Source organism: Salvelinus alpinus, chromosome 16 (genome assembly GCF_045679555.1).
Source record: "Salvelinus alpinus chromosome 16, SLU_Salpinus.1, whole genome shotgun sequence".
Lineage (NCBI taxonomy): Eukaryota > Metazoa > Chordata > Actinopteri > Salmoniformes > Salmonidae > Salvelinus > Salvelinus alpinus.
This window is the reverse complement of record NC_092101.1, coordinates 48630018-48641604: the sequence shown is the minus strand read 5'-3', so window position 1 is coordinate 48641604 and position 11587 is coordinate 48630018. Positions and strand designations below refer to the sequence as shown.

Sequence of the window (11587 nt, the reverse complement as noted above, 5' to 3'; positions counted from 1 at the left end):
ATGACAGACTTTGATGACAAAATTTGCCCACGAAGGACCGCAGCGTCACCTTCCTGTTTAAGTGAGCACAGCACAACAAGGTGAGTTCAAAAATGTTTTGTATGCTGCTGCATAAATTATGTAATATGCTAGAGAGATATGTATACTGTAGCTAAGAAAGAAATACTACGTGTATGTTGTGTAGTACTGCAACATGTTAGTAGCCCATGTGCCTCACCCTAATAATTTGGTCTATTTACCCCTCTATTTGCTGTTCTGACTTGGTGGTGTCCATGTAGCCTATAACCTGTTTTAGAGAAATGTAATCATTGAATATTGTAAGAGCTTTCATTGTCTGCTTATATGCCCCTTTATTTATCCTACTGTTCTGACTTGGTGTACAGGGAGAACACTGTAAGAATGGCCCATATTCTGAATTCTGGCGCTGTACATTTCGAAAGTGCTAAACAAATAGTTATATTGACTACTTCCGTCCTAGCTCGCTCATTAATGTCTTAAAGAGATTGCCTCTTATCCGCTTGTCGTCCCCTTATGCCATAGTTTGTACATCTCAATTGTCATTAGAAACCACATTTGTTTAAGCAAGTCAGCCAAAAAACTTTGTTTCTTTAAAAGGCAGTAATTGAGGCTGAATGAACTGTTTCGCTGCCAGACAAGGCTCCGCTGATAGCCAGGTGTAGCAGTGGTAAGATTTTTGGACTGCTGTTGGGACAGCTTTATGTAGGCCCTAACAGTTTGTGGACACCATCTGTCACCATTATAGTGCAATTAATGTATTGTTTAGAAACAGATCTCATCTTTAGCTAACCTCTCTGCCAGCATCGTGAGGGGACAGAAACAGATCTCATCTTTAGCTAACCTCTCTGTCAGCATCGTGAGGGGACAGAAACAGATCTCATCTTTAGCTAACCTCTCTGTCAGCATCGTGAGGGTACAGAAACAGATCTCATCTTTAGCTAACCTCTCTGTCAGCATCGTGAGGGGACAGAAACAGATCTCATCTTTAGCTAACCTCTCTGTCAGCATCGTGAGGGGACAGAAACAGATCTCATCTTTAGCTAACCTCTCTGTCAGCATCGTGAGGGGACAGAAACAGATCTCATCTTTAGCTAACCTCTCTGTCAGCATCGTGAGGGGACAGAAACAGATCTCATCTTTCATTTCCTGAAACTGGGGCAAGTAAAACAAAACTCTACCTGGAATCCCTTGCACTTCCCAGAACGTTTTACTGCCACTAACAGTCATTCAGTCAGTCATGAATCATACCCCATTCATTGTAATGTAAAATAAACATTTAGTGAATGATAAAGCATCCTGGTATTCTATGTTAATTTTGGGAATCAATGGTAAAAGGACTCCATGTGGTACATTGACTGCAGATAGGAATCCATATAGGAGGCTTTGCCAAATTGTTATGAAAGCCAAACTGAGCTCCTTTCCAAACCCAGGTTAACCCAACACCACAGCCTGAGCGCCAGAGAAGGAGACCGACACATGGTAAGTATGAGATGGGAGCTCTCTCTTGCTCTCTCTTATATAATCGGCCGTCCTTACCGTTCACTGTTGTATTGTAGATCGAATGATGTCTAGATAACCACAGTGTGTGATATTTACTGTTTATGGACAAAGACAGGCAGTTCACGGACCCTTCTTCAGACAGCCACAGGTAGTAACAATGATGTGGATGCTGCTCATAGTCCTAGGTATGTGTGGAGGACGTGCCATGGGCTGGACATATCATTTCTCCACAGAGACCATGAACTGGACCATGGCAAGAGAGTGGTGTCGGATTAACAACCACACAGACATGGTAGTCATCCAAAACCAGGAAGAGAATAATTACCTCCGCAACATCTTGCCTGATAGACCTGGGTCTCCGTATTACTGGATCGGAATCAAGAAGATCAATGGAAACTGGACATGGGTCGGAACTAACGGAACGTGGGTTGGGAATTATTCCTGGGCACCCAACGAGCCCAATAACAAACTGGGTGAGGAGTGTGTTGAGATGTACATCAACAAAGGGAACAGCGAGAATAACGGGAAGTGGAACGATGATAAGTGCTCAAATCTCAAATACCCGCTATGCTACAGAGGTGAGGGACTCAACCATTGTTTTTGTTTTTTTAAAGGCCACCAGTAAATCATTTGATGAAAGCTGTGCTGAGATTGTGACATATATTACATGATGTATATTTATATCACAGACCAATGCAGCCAAACATCATGCAAGGGACAAGGGAGATGCTTGGAGACCATCAACAACTTTACCTGTGTGTGTGAACCTGAGTTTGAGGGACACGGTTGCCAAACAGGTGAGGGGAATCTGGAAGCTGCTGTTCCCACCGTGTCACACCTCTCCTTTAACCTATGACCTTTTCTAATGAGGGTCGCTATGGCTACAACATCTGCTTCCTCAATTTCCTGAGTAGTACGCATTCATTTACGCATCAGGCATTATGACAGGTCCCTACTGTACCCCACTGTTGTGCTGAAACCTTTCTTTGCCCCTAAAGCTAAGGGATGTGAGCCCTTATGTCTACCCGATGGGTTTGTGAACTGCTCTGCTGTCAACTCTACCTGCCGGTTGAGCTGTGAGAAGGGGAGCCTACTGCTGGGATCCCCAGAAGTCAGCTGTAGCATGGACGGGGTCTGGACTGGGGTCTGGGGCGATGACATCTGGAGCAGGATCTGGGTCTGGAGCGGACAAAGGCCAATTTGTGCAAGTAATTAAATCCCCTGATACCATCTCTCATCGTGTACTACGGGTTACAGAACAAAGTTATGGTGCTAGGCTAGGCTAGGCTAGGCTAGCTAGCTACACCCCTGGTGTCTCAGAGGAAGTGAGGCTTCTGATGGAAATGAGCTAAATCTTGTGCAACTCATCACTGCTCAGAATACTGAGACTTTTTTTCTGTACATTGGACCCTGTCCAAATAAAGTAACTCAATAATACAAGTCAAGGCAGGCTGTTTAGAGTTTGATATTACTGTATATACTGCATATATACTGTAGCAAAGGGCGGGAGAGGGGGGGGTCACCTATCAACACTGCAACACAATGTTACGCTCCATGCTGTCAGCACAGACACTTGTTCCTGTCTGGTGGGAGACTGGAGACTGACTCAGGTCTTTAGAGGGGTTGTGTCTGGGTCATTTCCACATGCGGTACCATGACCTCATGACCTCAGGCCCTTATATATATATATATATATATATATATATATATATATATATATATATATATATATATAATGGTTGTAGCTGCTGGTTGACTGTGTGTTTCCTCAGGTTATCAGCATGTCCTAATGGTTGTAGCTGCTGGTTGGATGCTCTCATTGTCCTGCTGCATCTGCTGTTGTTTCAATCGCAGAAAAAGTAAGTTCCAGTTGTTTATAAAAAATGTTTTTTAAAAGATAGTATTTTTTTTACCCCCTTTTTTTCCCCAATTGTTAGTAGTTACTGTCTTGCCTCATCGCTACAACTCCCGTACGGACTCGGGAAAGACGAAGGTCGAGAGTCATGCGTCCTCCGAAACACAACCCAACCAAGACGCACTGCTTCTTAACACAGCGCGCCTCCAACCCGGAAGCCAGCCGCACCAATGTGCTGGAGGAAACACCGTGCACCTAGCGACCTGGTCAGCGTGCACTGCACCCGGCCCGCCACAGGAGTCGCTAGTGCGCAATGAGACAAGGATATCCCTACCGGCCAAACCCTCCCTAACCCGGGCCAATGGGGCGTTTCCCCATGGACCTCCCGGTCGCGGCCGGCTGCAACAGAGCCTGGGCTCGAACCCAGAGTCTCTGGTGGCACAGCTAGCACTGCGATGCAGTGCCTTAGACCACTGCGCCACCCGGGAGGCCCGATAGCCATCCGGGAGGCCAATAAGTATTTTGGAATACTTTGTATAAAATGGGTCGTTCTTCAATTACGGTGACATTTAAGCATGGCATTTTGAATTTTTTTACATTTATTTTTCTAGATTTATTTTTATTGAAATGTGCTTTATTTATTTAACCTTTTATTTAACCTTTTATTAAACTGTTTGGGTACATCTTCCCATTATAAATCAATTTAAATGGTAGCTTAATGACTATATATTTAGGAGTAGTAACACCAATGATGATAACAACGATGATGATAACAACGATGATGATAACACCAATGATGATAACACCGATGATGATAACAACGATGATGATAACAACGATGATGATAACACCAATGATGATATTTTAGATAAATTAGGATTTTCTGAAATGGCCATCAATTCGTTACTAAAGTGATGTGATTAATCATTTTGCTCACAATGTTATTTCCCTTCATCTAAATTGACTAACACCTTTGATTTAGACACACCTAATTGTCATCTTAATTTTTTTTTGTCATTTAACAGAACCTCTTATCCAGAGTGACTCACAGTACTGCAATGCATATATTTTCATACTGGTCCCCCTTCGGTATCAAACTCACAACCCTGGTGTTTCAAGCACCATACTCTAACCGACTGTGTCACACAGAATCAATGGAATTTTCAAATTGATGACATACTTAAAAGGGTGTGGTTAGTTAATAATGTGGTTTAATATAGAACCCCTCTCCTGATAACAGTTTGCCACTGGAGAGAATGCTCAGGGTCCTTGTATATCTTCTTCTTATTTTTTTTAAATCAGTGATTTTTCAAGGCGGAAACACCAATAACATAAAACACAGGGACACACATTATAATAGTTAAAATATATAATATTTAAATAACCTTCTTTGTTTTTATTCATCTATGAAATATATTAGATAGACATAGATCTAAACCCCCAGAACATGTCACTACACCTCTACACATTTCTTTATTTTACCTTTATTTAACTAGGCAAGTCAGTTAAGAACAAATTCTTATTTACAATGACTGCCTAGGAACAGTGGGTTAACTGCCTGTTCAGGGGGCAGAACGACAGATTCGTACTTTGTCAGCTCGGGGATTTGAACTTGCAACCTTTCGGTTACTAGTCTATCGCTCTAACCACTAGGCTACCTGCTGGTTACTAGTCCAACGCTCTAACATCACCAGTGGGACAAGCCAATTTGCAGTCCTCTATCCCCCTGTAGTTTTACAATGCATTCACATAGATGTGCTGCGGTATAAAGGATTTAGCGACATGTTTGACTTTTAAATCAAACTATTATTTGTCATGTTTTTGGGTCATTTTAAAGTGTTTTTACGTAGGGCCTCCCGAGTGGCGCAGCGGGCATCGCCTTAAGGCACCGCATCACCTTAACCGCATCGCCTTAAGGCACCGCATCGCCGTGACCGGGAGACCCATGAGGCGGCACACAATTGGCGCAGCGTCGTCCGGGTTAGGGGAGGGTTTGGCCGAGCCGGGGTTTGGCCGGGCGCCTGCAAGCTGACTTCGGCCGCCAGTTGGACTGTGTTTCCACCGACACAGTGAGCAGTGTGTCAAGAAGCAGTGCGGCTTGGTTTGGTTGTGTTTCGGAGGAGGCATGGCTCTCAACCTTTGCCTCTCCCGAGTTCATAGGGGAGTTGCAGCGATGGGACAAGACTGTAATTAACAATTGGATATCATGAAATTGGGTAGAAAAAGGGGTAAAAGTATATTTAAAAAACTGTTTTTACATGGTGCCAAAGTCAAGGGACAGCATTTCAAGCAATTCAACAAACAAACAAAATCTCTTTTGATCTTTTTTTAGGAAAGAAGCATGCCCAACTAAGGTAAGAGATGCTGGCTCCTCCCCCAGGCCATGTGCTGGCTTCTCCCCCAGGCCATGTGCTGGCTCCTCCCCCAGGCCTTGTGCTGGCTCCTCCCCCAGGCCATGTGCTGGCTTCTCCCCCAGGCCATGTGCTGGCTTCTCCCCCAGGCCATGTGCTGGCTCCTCCCCCAGGCCATGTGCTGGCTCCTCCCCCAGGCCTTGTGCTGGTTTCTCCCCCAGGCCATGTGCTGGCTTCTCATTCTCACCCAGGCCATGTGCTGGCTTCTCATTCTCACCCAGGCCATGTGCTGGCTTCTCACCCAGACCATGTGCTGGCTTCTCACCCAGACCATGTGCTGGCTTCTCACCCAGACCATGTGCTGGCTTCTCCCCCAGGCCATGTGCTGGCTTCTCACCCAGGCCATGTGCTGGCTTCTCACCCAGACCATGTGCTGGCTTCTCACCCAGGCCATGTGCTGGCTTCTCCCCCAGGCCATGTGCTGGCTTCTCACCCAGGCCATGTGCTGGCTTCTCCACCAGGCCATGTGCTGGCTTCTCATTCTCCCCCAGGCCATGTGCTGGCTTCTCATTCTCACCCAGGCCATGTGCTGGCTTCTCATTCTCACCCAGGCCATGTGCTGGCTTCTCATTCTCACCCAGGCCATGTGCTGGCTTCTCACCCAGACCATGTGCTGGCTTCTCACCCAGACCATGTGCTGGCTTCTCACCCAGACCATGTGCTGGCTTCTCACCCAGACCATGTGCTGGCTTCTCACCCAGACCATGTGCTGGCTTCTCACCCAGACCATGTGCTGGCAGTAATAGTAAAAATGCAGTAATAGTATGTTTTTGTTTTTGATTGATATCTTAAATGTGACTCTTATCCTGAAGGGAACCAGAGGAGGGTGTGACGTCATCCAACGAGACAGGGGACAACTGATGGAACGCTGACACTTCATTAATTATGTCATAATCGACCTATTATATCAACATACTGTGTGGATTAGTCCTCATCAAACATAACATAATCGTTAGAATGATGTTACTGTATGTTATGTGAATTCTACAAGTTCAACAGCTTTGTGTAAGAAAAGTAAATAAAACTATTTTAGCTCTCTTGATTTTGGGGTTCAGAGTGTATATGGGGTAAATCAGTGTACGTGGGAACAAAATCCTTTTTCTTCACACTTCGAGCACTGGGCGTGAGTGTGTATGCGTTCCTATAAATTGCAAAGGAAGTCACAATAAAAAAATATATGTTCTTAACCTTTTACTGCAGTGGGCTAAATCAGGGTGACACAGAGTGTTTCTTGGTAGTCTTAAACAAATCTACTTTGAAACTAAAGTATACTCCTCACACACGGGTATGTTATGGACTTAAACAAAATAAGACACCTGTACCATGTTTAAAATGTATTCAATTTTGAGTTTGCGTCCCAATATTACACTTTATATACATCACAGAAGACTGAAATATAACAAAAACTTTTTTTATTTTTTATTAATGATGAAATAATGAAGAATATATGAATAATGTGGCCACCAAAGAGGCCACTAGAGGGCGCTTTGGTCATTCGACTGCAGGAAAGGGCTACAACACCTCAACCGTGATATGATCACTTTTTCACAGTAGACAGTTTGATGATCAGATTAGTACATGCAGCATATTGCAAAGTCTGGTGTTGACTCATTCTGAAAGGAAATTGCATCTCTTACACAGTCCATTTGGATGGGTGTGACGACACGGAAAACAGCACATTTTATTAGTCTCCCCAAATCTTGAGGAAGAGGTAGGGTATTTTATGATTATTCCTGTACAACTGCACATTTTTTACGCATTACTGTACCGTAACATTCAGTCAAATTGTACAATCCAGTTTGATTATTGTTTAGTGTTGATATATTGGTTACGTTTTCCAGATGCTTCCGTGGTCCAACTATCTCAGACAGAGCCTATATAATAGGTTGCTGGTGATTCTATTGATGACAATCTACCATGGTAAGACAGAGCAACCTGATGTTTACAACTGTCTGACTATCAGACAGAAATGTTCTCTTACCTTTAAATAACCAAAACCATTCAAATCAAATCAAGGAATTACTAAAGTGCAATGTTACTAATTACAGCATTGCTATGCAGGTAGAAGAGCAACGTAAACAGTGAACTAAGCTCATGAGGTGTTCATAAATTATATTCTTCAGGAATCAATAAGTATATATCAGTAATTTAAAAGTACAAAAATAAAATGTAGCAACTGTAGATTGCCCCTTCAAATGGAAAGTATTGCCTCTGTTTTCATTGGCCCTCAGACTTAACAGGTGAGACAGGAGGTGTCCAGGCCTGGACATACAACTACAGCGTCAACCAGAATCTGGACTGGGATTCGGCCCGCCAGTGGTGCAGGCAGCACTACACGGACATGGTGGCCATCCAGAACCAGAAGGAGATCGTCTATCTCAACACCATGCTCCCTAGGAACTCACAATACTACTGGATCGGCCTCCGCAAGGTTGCTTTCCGTCCTCTGTTACTTTATCAACAGGAGTGTACTGTAGACTGACATTAGTCTGTCTGTCTTACCACAAGAGGTTCAACTAGCAGAAAATGTGTCGCTGATTTATTAAAATGTACTAATCTGTATCATTTTTTAAAAATGCATCGCTATTTCATTTATATTGTGGCTGCATATCTTTTATTTTTTTAGTTTGTATTATTGAATAAATTATGTCAATCAATCAGGTGAATGAGATGTGGACCTGGATGGGGACTAACAAGACCCTGACCAAAGAGGCGGAGAACTGGGCCACCGGGGAGCCCAACAACGTAGGGGACGGACAGGACTGCGTGGAGATATACATTAAAAGAGGAATTGATGCAGCCAAGTGGAACGATGAGAGATGCACAAAGAAGAAGGGAGCCCTCTGCTACACAGGTAGAAGAGAGTGTGTGTGTGTGTGTGTGTGAGTGAGTGTCTGTGTCTGTGTATTTTCTTAAGCCCTCTATTTGTCTACTCCCCTGTGTGTGTAGCGTCTTGCTCAGAGCATTGCTGCAGCACCCATGCAGAGTGTTTAGAGAACATAGGGAACTACACCTGCCAGTGTGACCCTGGCTTCAAGGGCCCCCGGTGCCAGCAAGGTGAGACTTAACCTGTACAATACATTCATAAGGTTTTAACCATTCTTATTCATCTACGGGAATAATGGCATGGTTTTCTGTATAGAGATGAACCAAAACAGTTAACTGAGTTCAACTTCAATGATATGTTAGTGTTCAGTATGTTTGTTTGTTGTCATTGATAATCTAGTCTCTCTGCCTCTCTCTGTCAGCTGTAGCGTGTGACACTGTGTCGGACCCAGAGCAGGGTTCAGTGAACTGTGACCATCCACATGGGCTGTTTGCCTTCAACTCATCTTGCCAGTTCCAATGTGCCCGAGGATACCAGCTGCTGGGGGCATCACAACTGCTCTGCCAGGCCACGGGGTTCTGGGACCACCCTGCCGCTCAGTGCCAAGGTATGGGAGAGCAGGAGGGTATAGAACGATGTAGTGGAGCGGCAGGTAGCCTAGTGGTTAACGCGTTGGGCCAGTGACTGGAAGGTTCCAAAATCAAATCCCTGAGCTGACAAGGTAAACATTTGTCGTTCTGCCCCTGAACAAGGCAGGTAACCCACTGTTCCTAGGCTGTCATTGTAAATAAGAATTTGTTCTTAATTAACTGACTTGCCTAGTTAAATAAAGGATAAAATACTACAGTACCCACAATGCTCTGCAACTATATAGAGTTTAATCGTACTAAAGACATTCCTAAAGCTGACACTATCGGGGCCCACATCCTTATTTAAACAGAGGGTTACCTGACTAATCCAAATTCACATAACGTTGTGTTGAGGCTGCTCATAAACCAGCATTTTTAGGCTTGAGACATAGATTTTCTGCCCTATTGAGTTTAAACAACATTTCTCTTGTTGCCCCCTTCAGTCAAACAGTGTCCATCGCTGGACAGTGGTCCTCATAGAGGGACTATGAACTGCAGTAGCCCCATCGCCCTGCACAGTTATAACTCCGCCTGTGAATTCAGCTGTGATTTGGGGTTTGACCTAATAGGACCAGACAGGATTCAGTGTGACCACACAGGACAGTGGACAGCCAACGTCTCTACCTGCACAGGTATTTATCACTGTCACCATGGGATAGTAGCTACTAATACACCTGTTGAATGTCAGGTCAAAGTGAGAGAAAAAAAAAATGTCAAGAATTGCAACAAAAGTACTATGTCTCCTCCCAGTCCTTCACTTGACCGCACCCACTGTTAATCTCCACTATTTAAAATGTTGAACTGTTGTGAAATAGTTGTGTTCTTTGGGAAATGTGACCTGATGAAATACTTTCAAACTGTCACTTTTTCTGTAACATCCTGTTCTGCTACAGAACACAGAACACAGAATACAGAACACAGAACCCTGGCTGTTACGGTGCTGTCCAGAATCCTTTTCTCTGATTGAGCCACACTTTATCTGAACCATGTGGTCAGCCATGTTGTCAACCATACAGTATGTAGCCCATACTATTTATGACAGTCCCTAACGTTTTTTTGTTAAAAGAAGGACAGTCCCTAACCTCTTTGCATTACATTGTATGGGTTGGGAGTTGGTTGGCGGCTCCTAGAGTCTGAATGTCTTTTGCTGTCGCTCCAATCTCACTCTTTACCCTCTTGCCTTTGGAGAGTGCCAACGAACTGTGAAGTAGAGGTCTTCATGGGTCCAAAAAGTGTGGCTTTCACACCCGATCAGATATGCATAAATAAAACAATTAAAAACAGACCCGTTCCAAAAAGAACCGTGGAAAACAGACCCGTGCTGGTTCGGAAACCCGAGAGACCCATTCAGATCCGAGAATAGAAAGAGAGAGAGAACGAAACAACCAACTGGGCGCCGCCAGCGATATTGGCAAAATTATCCACAGTTGTGTATCCTTAAAAACTGCCTATAGCAAATTACAACAACAAAAAACTAGGCTATTTGTTGTGTTTCGAGGTGTAGACTAGCATACGCAAAACTTTATAGTCTATTGTTTTATTGGCTACCTCACGGCTCAGCTGTCGGAGAGTTGAGCACTAAATTGCATCAGGGCATTGTATGTATATAAGTCTAGACGCGTCCACATGATATTCATATAAAAACATATATATTAAGGCAGACAAGCGTAGTGCTAGCCCTAGAGAGACCGGGAGAAAGCTAGAGACATGCTAACAGCATCAACATGGATGTATTTTATACTTGTCAGATAGGCTACTACTCATCTACCGATATAGGCGTACAGAAGGAGGCTGGGTCTTACATTTTCTATCAGAATATAACTCTAGTAGGCCTAAAACATTCCTCCTCACCTCAAGTTCAACTGCCTTCATTGGCCTGCAGTAGCTAACGTTAAACCTAATAATCAACATACTCGTAGCACCCCGTATTATCGGCATATTCAACAACGTTTAAGAAATATATTACCTTTCAACAGTGTTATCAAACCCATCATAATTTTGTTCAAAAAAGAGACACCGACCTCGTATCCGAAGTGTTTACTAGTTAACTAGTTGGCTAGCCTTCCAGTAAAAAAAACAAAATTACTTGCCTGTCAACTTTTCATTGCGTAGCCCGGGGCGCCCTCCTGTAGACTCTTAAAAATGGTTCTTCACCAACATCTTCTTCAGTGTCGTAACCAAATAATGTCTCACAATTTGTTTTACAGATTAATCAACTCGAGGTGATTTAATCCTCCAACCGCTAGAGAGTGTCCGAAATTAGGGGGTGTCAGATGTTGGGGGGAAATTATCTACCACACCAAACCTTCACAAAAGTTGATTAACTTTTTTAGGGTAATATCAAAAG

The 11587-nt window shown here is 43.7% G+C and overlaps 2 protein-coding genes across 3 annotated transcripts in view; both read left to right on the top strand.

Annotated features, from left to right (window-relative positions):
• LOC139540632 (L-selectin-like) lies at positions 1 to 6710 on the top strand. Its single transcript, XM_071344442.1, has 7 exons — positions 1 to 80; positions 1630 to 2096; positions 2208 to 2315; positions 2433 to 2726; positions 3291 to 3377; positions 5706 to 5727; positions 6597 to 6710. The coding sequence occupies exons 1-7, from the start codon at positions 1 to 3 to the stop codon at positions 6643 to 6645; spliced, it is 1107 nt and encodes a 368-aa protein (XP_071200543.1). The 3' UTR covers positions 6646 to 6710.
• Positions 6711 to 7355: 645 nt separating this feature from the next.
• Positions 7356 to 11587, top strand: part of selp (selectin P) — a 28666-nt gene continuing 24434 nt past the window's right edge. Inside the window, exons 1-7 of one of the 2 annotated variants that reach the window (XM_071346504.1) lie at positions 7356 to 7495; positions 7626 to 7704; positions 8016 to 8215; positions 8446 to 8638; positions 8734 to 8841; positions 9033 to 9218; positions 9684 to 9872. In XM_071346504.1, coding sequence (XP_071202605.1) covers positions 7626 to 7704; positions 8016 to 8215; positions 8446 to 8638; positions 8734 to 8841; positions 9033 to 9218; positions 9684 to 9872 — 955 coding nt within the window. In that variant the 5' untranslated portion in view covers positions 7356 to 7495. The remainder of the gene's footprint in view (positions 7496 to 7625; positions 7705 to 8015; positions 8216 to 8445; positions 8639 to 8733; positions 8842 to 9032; positions 9219 to 9683; positions 9873 to 11587) is intronic. The other variant, XM_071346503.1, reaches the window with a different exon arrangement.

Bases quoted from the DNA above. Each gene is read 5' to 3' on its own strand.
- LOC139540632 (XM_071344442.1), top strand. From the start codon at position 1: ATGACAGACTTTGATGACAAAATTTGCCCACGAAGGACCGCAGCGTCA. The intron at 81-1,629 runs GTGAGTTCAAAA...TTATGGACAAAG, and splicing joins AGTGAGCACAGCACAACAAG to ACAGGCAGTTCACGGACCCT. The intron at 5,728-6,596 runs GTAAGAGATGCT...CTTATCCTGAAG, and splicing joins AAGAAGCATGCCCAACTAAG to GGAACCAGAGGAGGGTGTGA.